Here is a 13,316-nt window from a genome sequence, read left to right as displayed (position 1 = left end):
CTTCCTGCCGCGTGCCGGCGCCGCAGCACCCCCCCGCTCCGCGCAGCCGCCGCTCTTGATTGGTTCGCCGCCACGCCGTCGGGAGGAGGGAGGGCGGCGCTCTAGGCGGCGGCCGCCCTCTCTCTGGCCCTGGCGGACCGCGAAGATGGCGGCGCCCATGGAGGTGGCGCTAGTGTCGGACGCCGCCGGGCCGCTCTGCAACTGCTCCGTCTGGGAGCTGCACTCGGGATCTGCCCTGCCCGGCTACCGCGGCGGCAACAGCGGGCCCCGCGGGCTGGCGCTGCTGGGCGGCGAGCACCTGCTGGGGGCCCAGCTCGGCAAGAGCTACATCAACGTCTGGGAGCTCCAGAGGAAGGTACCGGCGCGGCGGGCGGAACCGGGAGGCCTCGGCTCGAGGGGCGCACCCGGGCCCCGCGGAGGGATCCCCCGTCCCTGTGGGGATGCGCCAGGCCCGCCCCCCCCCCCCCCCCCCCCCTCGTAAACCTCCCGTCTCTGTAGCAAGGGCCCCTCTCTCTGTAGAGACCCCCAGTCTCTATGGTTGGACCCCCACACACCATGGCCCCTCTCTCCGTAGAGCCCCCCAGCCTCATGGTCAGACCCCCCCACCATGATCCCTCTCTCCGTAGAGACCCCCAGTCTCTCTGTGTTCAGATGGCCAGCTCCCCCCAAATGACCCCTGTCACCACAGGCAGATGCCCGACATCCCTCTAGCTGCAGAGACCCCCCAGGGACGCCCCTGAGCCCCCCGTCTCTTGCCAGCAGCCCCCTCCCTGCCTTGGCCTCCCACACGTGGTGATGGATCCCATAAGGCCTGGCTCCCTCCCGGGGGTCTCGGCCGATCGGGAACCACCAGAAAAGATGTTTTCTGCAGGAGGAATCGGCTGTCGGGCTTCTCTCCGGACTGATGTCTCCACAGCCGTGCCCCTCGCACCTCCCCTTCCCAAGGCTGGAAAGGAGCCTCACAGCTCCCAGGGCTGCCCAAGAACCCAACCGTCCCCATTGAGTGGGAGCCTGGGGGGATGCGGGCACCCTGAGGCTGGGCCCCCTTTGCCTGAAGCCTCCCATCACCTCAGTCTGTTCTCTGTCCCTTCCAGCCTAAACGCAGCTGGACAAACATCACCTGTCCCTACGTGGCTGTACCCCATCCTCGTCCTGCTAGCTGCATCCCACTTGTACTTAAACTAGGGCAGGATGGTGGCAAATACAGCTGTAATGTCTCCGTTCCCTGTTCCCCTCCGCAGAAAGCAGCAGCAGCCCATCAGTTTCAGCACATGCAGCCCCTTCGCTGCCACAGCTCAGGGTCTGTTTTTTCCAGTTCCCCTGAGCTGCGAGGAGCTGCTCTCAGACCCACTGCTTGCTCTCCCAGGCTGTGAGCTCGCATCATCTTTATTTTTTATCAGTGTTATTTTGCTGTAATCTTCTGAGCCTGTTCTCTGCTGAATCTCCAGGGCTCACCAGCTTTGGAGCATAACTGCATCCAGATCCCTTGTGTTTCGGTACCCCTCCTGCTGCGTGTTGCTGGAGCTTGGAAGAGGGTGGAGGGGAATTTACCTTTTCCCTGTGGGGCTAAACATGAAGCAACTGCAACAAAACCAGCAAAACGCAGAGCAATGCGATGTGATTTGCACAGATGGACTGTGCTCCTCCATCATCTTCCTCTTTGGCATTGAATCTCCAAAGTGCAGCAGTGCTGTTGTGGGTTGAGGGCATGGCTCAAACAAAGGCAGCCACAGCACATCAGACACTGCCTGAGCTGCCTCTTCTGCCACAGGCTGATCTCAACTGAACCAGGGTCTTGTTTCTCTCCCCCTCCCATACTCCAGCCCATAGTCAACAGCCACTCTGTTCTTTCTGCCCCCAGGACCAGCTCCAGCAGAAGATCATATGCCCTGGGCCAGTGACCTGCCTGACGGCTTCTCCCAACGGGCTCTACATCTTGGCTGGGGTTGCTGAGAGCATCTACCTGTGGGAGGTAAGGGGGTTGCGAGCTGGCACGGGGAATGGGGTTGTAGAGATTTGCGTCCTGTACAGTTAGCAAGTGGCCCCATCCCATCAGGTGTCAGTAAATCCACATTATCTGGGCTCCACAGTGGGGCGAAGGCTATGCTGGGTCATGTACGTTACAGCTGTCCTGGTGCGGTCTGAGCTCCCCGTTGCCCTGAGGGGCTGGGGGCGGCTGCTCGGCAGCCTCCACGGGCGTGCAGACTGTGGGGCAGCTCGTCAAAGCAGGGGGGAAGAAATTGTGGTTGAGGTGCTGAGTGAGGCTTAGGTCTGTTCTTTTCTTCTCTTTCCAAGCTGCTACAGATGCCTTAGGGGTCAGGCATTGCTCCTGCGAAGCGGAAACACAGGACCTAGTTTTCCTTTAGCACTTCTTCCATGTTTTAGCCTAGTATTTGCGTGTGACTTGTGATCTGGATGTCTGCAGAGACTGCTGTGCTCTGGTCATCATTCTTCTGTTTTTAATTAGTGGTGTATTTACATGGGGATTACACTGCATTCTAAGCACTCCACCAAGCAAATAAAAGAACAAGCTTGTTGTGAACCCCGGGATTAAACACTGAGATGTCTAAACTGGAAAGCTCTCCATCCTGGGGGATGTTTCTGAGCCTTGTTATGTGGGCGGCTCTATCTTAATTCATCAGATTTTTCTTTTAAAAATGTGACTGTGGCAACTTTGGAAAAAAAGCCCTCACAAGGAATGCTGGGCTGAGACTGCAGCGAGTGGGAGTTACTCACTCGTGATGCTCTGAGCTGGTCCCTGCTCTGCTTCATCTGCAGAACGTGGCCCTTTCTGTCTGTCCCCAGCTAGCCTTGCCTTGCAAACACTTCCAAGCATCTGTCTGGAGTGGGTGACGGCACTCTCCTGGCAGAGGGAACAGGCATGTTAGAGAGGCTGCGTGGAAACCATTGTAGAGCTGGAAATGGGCCCAAGAGACCTAGTTTTGTGCCTTCTCTGTGAAACCACTTGTTCTCCATTGAACTGCAGTTTGGTTTTATTTTTAGGTGTAATTCAGGCAATGAGAGGGAGTTGATTCTGTTATTTTATGCAGGATTCCCCTGCTGCCTCCTTAGTTCCCTCCCCATCTGCAGTGTTGCCTTTTAACAAGAAAAGCTCCGGGTTTAGGGAACTCCTTGTCCATCCTAAAGCCTCTGCTGGCCTGAGACCATGCAGCTGTGCTGAAGTACAGCAACCCCTGGGGTGGCATGCAGCCTTCTGTGGCTTTTGTGGCACCTGCAGCCATTCCATTAGATGTTGTGGGAGGTTGGAAGAAGCCGTCAAACTCATATTAACAGTAAACAGGAAATCTTTACTGCACGTTTGTGTCTTGAGCAGAGAAATGGCACTGGCTTCACTAGGTTCCAGAGTTAACATGGGACCTCTTCAAACTGTCTTCTGCTATATTTACCTTTTTGTAAATACACAGCAACACCCACCTGGTGATGGAACTGCAGGTGCTGCTACACCCACAACCGTTGAGGGCAGAGTGCTATCTTATTCCAGGGCATCTCAGCGCTTCTTTCTTAATATTCTCCTGCCCTTTCCCTTGCTCTAGGTCTCCAACGGGAACCTCCTAGCCATCCTGAACCGACACTACCAGGACCTCACATGCCTTTGCTTTACTGATGACAGCAGCCACTTTCTCTCCGGGGCAAAGGATTGTCTGGCCCTGGTGTGGAACCTTTACAGGTAATGGTGGCCCGTGGGGAGGTCTTGACCCATTTGTATGGGGAACAGGGAGCATCTGGGTGAGGAATATTAGAATAAGAGATCAGCCACCACTTCCCAGAGGCGGAATCAACTCTAACTAAGCTCGCATGTCTAAGCTGTTTGTAAAGCCTGCTGGTGATGATGAGTCTGTACCCTCCTTAGGTGGCTGGCTGTTCCACTGCTGTCATCCTCACTGCCAGAGATGTTATTCCTAGTGTCTCCTCTGGGTTTCCCAAGCTGTGGCATATGGCTCTGACTTCTTTTCCCTGCTTGACACAGAGTGGATTGTGCCCTTTCCCTGCTAATGGCAGTGGAGTTCTCTGTCCCCTGTGGGATGGGGAGCTCAGTAGCAGCCCTTGTCCTCAGTATCACAGGTGCTGTGGCTGCTGATGGCTTCTGTGTCCTGCTTGGTCTTTGCAGCCAGGAGAACCATCCCGGAGGAAGAAGAGCCTTGGCCAGCTGTCCTCAGAGCCACTTTGCTCTGGCATCCCCAGTATTGCTCTGGCTGACCTGCTGTGCCAACTCGTCTCTCTGTTCTCCCCTACAGCGTGCTGCAGGCAGAGCCCTCCCAGATCCCTGACCCTCGCCATGTGTGGTCCCGACACAGCCTCCCTATCACGGACTTGTGCTGTGGCTTTGGAGGGCCCTTGGCCCGAGCTGCCACAGCCTCCCTTGACCAGACAGCGAAGGTAAGGCTTGGGTCTGTCCTGCCGAACAAGAGTCCCAGAGGTGCACTGGCCCCACAGGGTTAAAGCAGAGTTTCTGCTGGGCTGCAGCAAAGCTGTCCATGAGGGTTGCAGTAGCTGAATTTCTTGGCTGTCTCTGTGATGAGTCAGAGCTGCCAGACCTAATGGGCTTTGCCTCTCCAAACACCAGCAGTTTCTCTGCACCTGCCCTCAGGCTGGACCTCTGCGCGCTTTGCAGTCCCTCTTCTCCTGGGGAATGTTGGGGTCAGCTCCTCTGATTCCCCTTGCTGATGTCCTTTAGTCTCAAAGGACAGGGAGCAGAGCAGGCTGGAAGCTGCAGCCTGCTCCTCCTGCCCTGTGTGGAGGGGTCTGCCCTGGGGGCAGGACAGGCACTGGAAGGGGATTGAGGGCCATTTTGGAACTGCCTGGGAAACTTGTCTCGTGGTCACAAAGAGGCTGATCCTGGGTTCTGCCGTGGTTATGCCTTGGACTCAGTTTCCCCAACCGCAGCAAGGAGCCCAGCTTGCTGCTGGGCGGGTGCTGATAAGCAGTAGTGTGTTCTTCCAGTCCTTCCAATTTAGGCCCCTAATTCTCCTTGTGGTGGGTTGACCCTGGTTGGATGCCAGGTGCCCACCAGAGCTGCTCTATCACTCCCCCCCTCAGCTGGACAGGGGAGAGAAAATATAAGGAAGGACTCATGAGTCGAGATAAGGACAGGGAGAGATCACTCACTAATTACCATCACAAGCAAAACAGACTTGACTTGGGGAAAATTAACTTAGTTTATTATCAATCGACCAGAGTAGGGTAATGAGAAATAAAACCAAATCTTAAAGCACCTTCCCCCACCCCTCCCTTCTTCCTGGGCACAGATGCACTCCTGGTTTTCTACACGTCCTCCCCCCCAGCCGTGCAGGGGGATGGGGAATAGGGGTTGGGGTCAGTTCATCAAATGTCTCTGCCACTCCTTCCTCCTCAGGGGCAGGATTCCGCACTCTTCCCCTGCTCCGGCGTGGGGTCCCTCCCATGGGAGACAGTTTTCCACGAACTGCTCCGTCATGGGTCCCTTCCATGGGGTGCAATCCTTCAGGAGCACACTGCCCCAGAATGGGTCCCCCGTGGAGTCACAAGTCCTGCCAGAAAACCTGCTCCAGCGTGGGCTCCTCTCTCCACGGGTCCTGCCAGGAGCCTGCTCCAGTGCGGGCTTCCCTCAGGGTCACAGCCTCCTTTGGGCATCCGTTGGGTCCTCCCCGGGCCACAGGTGGATATCTGCTCCTCTGTGGACCTCCATGGGCTGCAGGGGGACAGCCTGTCTCACCATGGTCTTCCTCACGGGCTGCAGGGGAATCTCTGCTCTGGTGCCTTGAGCACCTCCTCCCCTTCCTTCTTCTCTGACCTTGGTGTCTGCAGGGTTGTTTCTCTCACGTATTCTCACTCCTCTCTCTGGCTGCAGTTTCTGTGCTGCAGCAACATTTTTTCCCTTCTTAAATATGTTATCTCAGAGGCGCTACCACTGTCGCTGATGGGCTCGGTCTTGACCAGCAGCAAGTCCGTCTTGGAGCCAGCTGGCATTGTCTCTGTTGGACATAGGGGAAGCTTCTAGCAGCTTCTCACAGAAGCCACCCCTGTAGCACACACACCCCCCCCACCCCTCCCCCGCCCAAACCTTGCCATGCAAACCCAATACACTCCTGTACCCTCTCACTCCAGCTCTGGGAAATCTCATCTGGGGAGCTCCTGCTTTCTGTCCTCTTCGATGTGGGGATCATGGCTGTGACTCTTGACCTCTCCGAGTATCACATGTTCTGCGGCGGCATGGATGGATCCATCTTCCAGGTTGACCTCTGTGCCTGGGTGAGTGTGTGGGGCTGCAGATCTGCTCCATGTTGCCCTTGATGTAGCACCCTGAGCCACTGTCACCTCCTGCGTATGTGACTGGTGTGACCTGCCAGGGCATGGGAGGGCCTGGGTTCCCCTGTATCTCCTCTGCCCCCTCCAGACACAGTGATGAACCTGCTGGCTTCAGTCTTCCTGAATTTAAACCACTCTCTCCCTTCCTTCCTTCATTTCTGCAGCCGGTCCAGAGAGACCGGACCTTCCAGACAGAGCGGGAGAACGGGAAGGTCTTCAAAGGGCACAGGTGAGGGACCAGACATACCTGGCAAACACTTCATTGGCCCCAGCCTGCCCACCTCACCACTTTCTGGCACTCCTTGGGTCATCCTGACTTTAAACATCCTCTTCCTCATTCCAGGAACCAGGTGACATGTCTGTCGGTCTCCACGGATGGTAGTCTGCTGCTTTCTGGCTCACACGACGAAACTGTCCGGCTGTGGGACATCCAAAGCAAGCAGTGCCTGAAGACGATGAATCACAAAGGTAGGCATGCCCTTATCTCCGGGTTCCTTTCCTTCTCAACTGCCAAAGGCCGCTGCTGTCTCACTTCTGCTGCTCTGACGCCACCCTGGGCACTTCAGGCATTTCTCTGCTACTTGCTTCACACCTCCAGGAAGGGTAGAGGCATTAGAGGGATGCCTCAGCTGTCTGGAGTAATGTTTTGACCTTGCCGATGTCTGTTAACAACCCCCCTGTGCACTGTCAGGGAGTGAGTCATAGATTTCACCTTGTCACTGAGGACATCCAGGATCATCTTCCTTGTTTTCCAAAGGGAGCAGTTGCCCCACACACACCCTGACGCCTGGGGAGGCTGTGAGAGGGGGAGGATGTGTCTGGAGAAGAGGCTGTTTCTGTGACCCCAGCAACGAGCACCTGTGAGCTCATTAGGCCTGAAGTGAATCCGATATAAGCAGTCGTCTGGGATTTCAGTCTAATGGCTCTGATAAACCATGCAAACAAATCTTTACAGGCTCAGATTGGCAATTAGGTGCCTCGGAGCAGTGCATGATTTAGCCCTCCTGTTGCATTTGAGCTGTTGCTAACCGTGGATTTCTTATATGATTGTGGTGGTCTCCAGACTCTTAACACCACTCTTGCAGTTGGGGCTGGCAGCACTGCTCTCCAGGCACTGCCTAAACCCTCCCAGAAGGTGATGGTGGTGAAAGTCAGACCCTGTTCCTCTGTGATGCTGCCTCTGGACAAAGGTGGGCAAGCTGCTGCCTCGGGGCAGTTGCTGAAAGCCAGGCTGCCTGCAGACCTTTTCCTTCTTTCCTTTTGCTGCCAAGGACCATTTCTAATGGGGACCTACTGCAGCGCCCATCCAGCCTTGCTTCCCTAGCATAAGAAGGGTGAAAGCAGACAAAATTGGAGCTGTGTGAGTCATCAGAGGAGGGGGGGCAAGCTTTCACTGCGAGCCAGGCATTAAAACCCTCCTTGAGGCTGTAGGGGAGTGCAGATGCACACAAGCTCTTCCCATGTGGGGCAGGACCAGGCTGACCATGCTGCTGGGTGCTGGGGCCATGAGGTACGGGTGCTTTCTGCAGCCTCTGCTGGCTTGCTGCTTCTTGTGGGCAGGTATTTGGCTTCCCTGGCAGTCCTGGCACCACTACCACCCTGCTGCTGCTGCTGCTGTGTGCTTCATCTGAGCCCAGAAGCGGGGTGGGAGCTGTATTGTGAATCAGGAGCTGCCATCCAGGGGAGCCCACCACCAGAGAGCTGTGCTGTATGTGGAGGGTCCCCACACAGTGCGCAGGCTCCCTGCAGCCTCCCTGCATTGGGAGCTCTGCAGCTCTTCTGTCCCAGCACTGCCTTTCTTGGGCAGCCCTGCCACCCTGTCTTAGTGAGGCAATGAGTTCCCTGCAGCACTGCTTTCCAGCGTGTCCCCATCTCCCCTTGGCCTTTCTCGCTGCCTCTCTGAGCAGTGACGTGAGCCTCCCAGCAAGGTCTGTTCCCTGCTGCTGCCCTGCTCACCCCTCCAGCGCGTTCCCTGAGCCTTTCCCTTTCCAAGGCAGAGATGACATGGGCTTTTCTGCCACAGCTGACATGACAGCAACCTCCGGCCTGGTGTGCTTGGGAGAGTGAGGTCCCTCTGCTCACAGGGCAGAGTGAGTAGCTGGGGGGAAGGCAGAAATCACTGCCCTCCCCACATGATGATACTGCAAATAGATTGGAGGGTGGCTCAGGGCTCAAGAGGAGCCTGGCTGTGCAGGCAGGACAGATGCAGGGGGCTTTTCCAGCAAGGTTTGCTTGTCCTTGACAGGAGCGGGCAGTGGGGGCAGAGTATGGGCAGGCAGATGGACTTTGAGAAATCGGGCTGCTGCTCTTGGGTAATGAGCTGTGACTGGGCTGGGCAAGGCAGGGCTGCTCCTGGTCACCCAGCATGGCTGGCACTGCTCCAAGGGGAAGCAGGACACCTCTGGAATGAGCCTGTGAGCCAACACTCCCTGATTCTCTTGCCAACATTGCCCCCAAATCCCTCCAGGCCTCGGTTCCCATCCTGTCACACAAGCTCCATTCTTCTCTCTGCAAACACTGTGTGGCGCAGACCATCCCCAAGGGCTCATCTGCGCAAGGCCACCCTGGGGATGCTCCAGCTGATCCGTCCTGCCAGCAGCTGCCGGTGTTGGAAGGCAGATTATTTATTCTCCCCCAGTTGAATCCAGTCCCTCTGCCCACACTGGCAGGGTGTCACCCACTGCCTGGTGCCCGAGCTGTCATGACAAGGTGGGCTTGGACAGGACTTGCATCGGCACTGGGGCCTGAGAGCAGCTGGGGGAGTCTGCGCCTGGATGGTGACCAGATTTGGTGATCTGTGCGCTAGTGCACGAGATTTTCTTCTCTCCGCCTTTCTTGTCCCTTCCTTTCAAATTGCTTCTCAAATTGCCAGTGAACCAACAGCAATAATCTCACTAATGGATACTTTCATAAGCAGCAGCGAACATCTTTAAGGAGGAAGAGTAAAACAAGTGGTTTGTTACAGCAAAGTGTTGGCAAAGAGCAGCTTCGGGGCCAGCCTGGGACTGCTGGCAGAGCAGCTTATGGGCCGAGTATTTGGCAGAGCCTTTTGTTTGCTAGTGGGATCCAGCCTTGGATCCTGGGAGGGTCAGGCTTCCGAGCAGGCTCTGGTCAAGCTGGAGGGGGAGATGATGGCGAGGGGAGCCCTCATCTGCATCAGAGGTGCTTTTGTCCATCTCCTCTGCAGAGACCGAAAGCCTCGGGCAGCTCTGACCCCTCCCTGGGGCTCCCTCCCTTATCCTGCACCTTTCCCCACTGCCTTTGGTGGGGACGCTGGGCGGGTGCTGCGGCAGCCTGCCTCTGCTCAGGTGCATCTGGATCCTTTTAACCTTTCCCTTCGTGCTGTCAAGTTTGGCCAGGGGAAGATGGATGGTTGGGGATTTATTAGCAGTGGCCGAGCTGCTCTGCTTGTATACAAGCCCGCTGACTGCTGGAGGTGTGCTGCAGGCAATGTGGGGGGCTTTGGGGGGCTGGGGGCTCGCTGTGTCTGATGGAGAAAGGTTTGGGGTGTGGGGGGCAGCGGTGGGAGTTTGCCAGCAAGCATGTAGTTCAGAAGGGGGAGCAAAGGGGGCTGCTGACAGAAAGCAGCAGCCTGTGTGGGTAAATGCAGTAATTAAAGCGTTCATTAGCTCTGCCAAACGAGAGTGTGTGATAGATCATTGCAGGAGACAGCTGCGAGAGCGGCAGCTGCTGATGGATGGCTGGCTCTGCGGAGGATGGCCAGGCCGCCCTGCTCCTCCCCGTGCTGCCTGCTGGGCCCTGGGTGCAGAGCCGCATCCCCATTCCCCACTGCCAAGGATGGGGAGAGGGGCTCTGCCTCTTCCCAGGTGCCAGGGAGGAAGGCAGGAGTCCTGGTGCCTGCGCTGCAGGTCGTACTGTCTGTTCTCGGGGCTGCCAGCGGCACCAGGCAAGAGGCAAACCCACCGGAGGGGAAAGTCCGACCCGTCCCCTCCTCTTGTCCCGTCCCAGGTCCAGTTACAAACGCCTTCATAGTGCTGGCCCCAGCCAACATGTTCAACCCGGACGGGAAACCCAGCGTGCCTCTCCCCAAATTCAGCAAACACCTCCATGGCACCGAAAGCAACGACGAGCAGGGGAGCGAGGGAGTGACGCTGCGCCTTGGGCTCCACCAGCAGGTATGGGGGATGAGCACGCTGCTGGGGAGGGGGAGACGGAGGTTGGGTCAGGGGGTTTGTGCAGGAAGGTGCAAAATTTCTCCTCCAGCCAGAGCAGCATCGGTGGCCAGTCCGCGCTGATCCACTGCTGATGGGCAGCAGCTCCATGGCCTGTTCAGATCTTCCCCTGTGCTGCTAAACTTCCCCAAGTGTTGTTTTTTAAAGCAGTGGGATTGCCCAGTTAACTGGCTTGTGGTGGGAGCCTTGCAGGCAGGCCAGGCAGGGAGCAGGCAGGCTCCTCCGTTGCTCTCGGCTGTGTCTGGGGAAGAGGAACCCCTGGACCGAGGTCTCCAAATGGAGGAGGGCCCTGGCTGGGGTGCAGGGTGGTGTCCCTTTGAAATCACCCGTGTCAGTCATGGTGGGTGGGGGGGTCTGGAGATCGTTGGAGCTCTGCAGCTCTGCCCTGCCCAAAGTCCTGCCCAAAGTCAGGAGCCCCCCACGCAGCTTCTTTGCCTCTTTCTGCCAGAGGCTGTTCCCCCTCCGCCAACGCCCTTCTCCAGCCTGGTGAAACCTGTTCCTCCTCCCTCGCACTCCCCTCGCTGTCCTGGCTGGTGCAGTCATTTGTCCTCCCAGACTTGTGCCACGGCATGGACTGGCTCTGCCGTCCCGCCACTGCTGTCCCTCAGTCCCGGTGCGGCTGTCCCCAGGCCGGGCAGGTATCCTGCACCATCAATGATCACAGGCTCGCCGTGTGCCGTGCCTGTCCATCCCCCTGGTCTCTCTGCTGGCAGTCCCAGAGCTTCTCTCCTCTGTCAGCATCTGTCCCCGGGCGAGTGACAGTCCTGCCGCGGCTGATGGATGAGCTCCATGTCGGGGAGGTGGCAGCTGGTCCAGGAGGTGCTGTTTGCCCACTGCTCGGCAGAGGGGACGGCACGCCGGCGGTGCAGGGCCAGCTCAGGTGCTGCTCTGCAGATGTCAGTCCCGCAGTCAGTCAGGCTCCTCAGCGTGCAGCATGGTGCTGGGAAGATCAGCCTGCAGTGTGGCGAGCCTGGTGCTTCCCCCTGCCCAGGCAAAGCGCTCTGTCCCTGCTGGGAGAGGAGCTTGGCAGAGCCCTGCACAAGGCACTCTCAAGGGGGCTGTTCTGGGACCTCCATCCCTGCCCAGACCTGTGCACAGGCCTTCCATTTTGGAAAGGGGCCGCAGCTCCAGCCAGGCTCTGCTGATGCTGCAGAGTTGGCCGTACCCCACTGGAGTCTCTGCTCAGTTTCTGCTTTGTCTTGTGGGGCCGGGGAGGGTTTCTTCGCCTTCTCCAGTGGGCAACCCTGCCCAGGGGCATTGGGAGAGGGCCCAGGTCTTCTGTATCGATCACTCCTGTCTGGTCCCTGCAGGAGTCTGGGGAGAGCTACCTGGAGAAGGCTGAGAAGATGTACTCACAGATGTACTCAACAAGGGAAAAGGTGAGAGCTGCTCCGAGACGAGGGAATCGTGTCCTTCTGGTATGGAGCCCTTGGGAGGGTTCTCTGTTCAGCTGAACTGGTTCTTAAGGCCCTGTGCAAGTTGGGGAGGAATGAGCCCTGGAATTTGCTGATGGTGTAGGCAGGAGGGGCTGCGGTTTGAGTAAGAGATGGAGGAGGGAGAGGACAAAAGGGTTGGAGATTTGCTGCTGTTGAGGGGAGCAGCAGCCTCCACTTGCCAGAAGTGAGACTTGGGTGCCTGATGCTTTTCTGTTGCATTTTTCTGTCACAGAACCTGGTAGGAGACCAGGAGCATCTGACGATCCAGGTGAGCGAGCTGGAAGAGGAGGTGAGCACCCTCCGGAAAATCAACAAGAACCTCTTTGACTTCTCTGCTCGCATCATCACCAAACCAGCCAAATGAAGAGGCACCCCCTGCCCTCACACCCCTCTGCCTCTCCCTGCCCAGCTCCTGGGGAAGAACCAGCCCACCCTCGGGCACCTGCACACACAGACGTGCAAGCACGCCTGGCTCGTGTCCTCGCCAGCACCTGTCACACGGCGCATGCCGGAGCATTTGCCTGCTCAGTCTGGCGTCCGATGACACGGGACTGAGACAAGCGCAGGGGCTGCAGGGCTGCTGCGTGCGGGACAACACAGGGACCGTTTTCACCCCGATTTGCTGCTCGGTGCCAGCGGGGGCAGACTCGGAGCGGCCAGCTGCGGGAGGAGTGTGGCCGGCTCCGAGAGAGGGGTTCAGGATGCAGCTCCTGCTCTTTCCCCTTCTCTTCCCCTGGCCCTTTTTTGTTTCTTTTTGTTACTTGACCCTGCAGTGCAGACAGAAAAGTGTTTTTCTCTTAATACCGGCTTGAGATTGGATTCTGGAGACCCCTTCTGCTCATCCTGCCCTGGGAAATGCTGCTCGCTATTGCCAGACCCCTCACAGCCGGGATCCCGCTGTGGGCTTGTTCTGCTCTCATGACAGCAGGGCCTGAGCAGCTCCTGCTCCTGGGGGGTGCCCAGGGGCAGCGTAGGTGCTGTGGGGGACAGCTGGGGGGGCGGTCCCTGGGGTACCAAGCCTGAAGATGGGACTGCCCCATCCATCCTCCTGGTCCGGCAGGCAGGGGGCTGTGGGGGCTGTCCCTGAGCTCAAAGTGTGGGTGGTGGTTTCGGGTGCGGGGCTGACTCCTTTGGGGAGGGGGGGGGCCAGCAAGGTGCTATTTCCAGTCTCGTAAGTTGACAATTTATATATATTTGGATCCAGCTACTTTGTTTTCACGGTGTTCTGGGGAATCGGCCTTTTGTATTGTCACGAGCATGGCAGCGGGGGTTGTGGGTTTTGTTTAGGTTTATTTTTTACATAAAAGATTTGTTTTTTATAGTGAAAGATGCCTGAGGTTTTTCTTTAACACCCTGCTGCTGGCCACAGATCTCGATAACC

At 57.4% G+C, this 13,316-nt stretch overlaps 1 protein-coding gene across 1 annotated transcript; it reads left to right on the top strand.

Moving 5' to 3' along the window:
- The first annotated feature begins 122 nt into the window (after positions 1 to 122).
- WDR18 (WD repeat domain 18) lies at positions 123 to 13,316 on the top strand. The gene is made up of 10 exons (XM_049807923.1): positions 123 to 355; positions 1,862 to 1,972; positions 3,555 to 3,688; positions 4,257 to 4,398; positions 6,106 to 6,249; positions 6,471 to 6,535; positions 6,650 to 6,774; positions 10,276 to 10,442; positions 11,810 to 11,878; positions 12,168 to 13,316. Exons 1-10 carry the CDS (start codon positions 146 to 148, stop codon positions 12,297 to 12,299), a joined length of 1,299 nt encoding a protein of 432 aa, XP_049663880.1. The 5' UTR covers positions 123 to 145; the 3' UTR covers positions 12,300 to 13,316.

The sequence above is a fragment of the Accipiter gentilis genome, chromosome 8, assembly GCF_929443795.1.
Source record: "Accipiter gentilis chromosome 8, bAccGen1.1, whole genome shotgun sequence".
Lineage (NCBI taxonomy): Eukaryota > Metazoa > Chordata > Aves > Accipitriformes > Accipitridae > Astur > Astur gentilis.
Note: the sequence above shows the minus strand (reverse complement) of the source record. Positions and strands in the feature narration are given on the sequence as shown.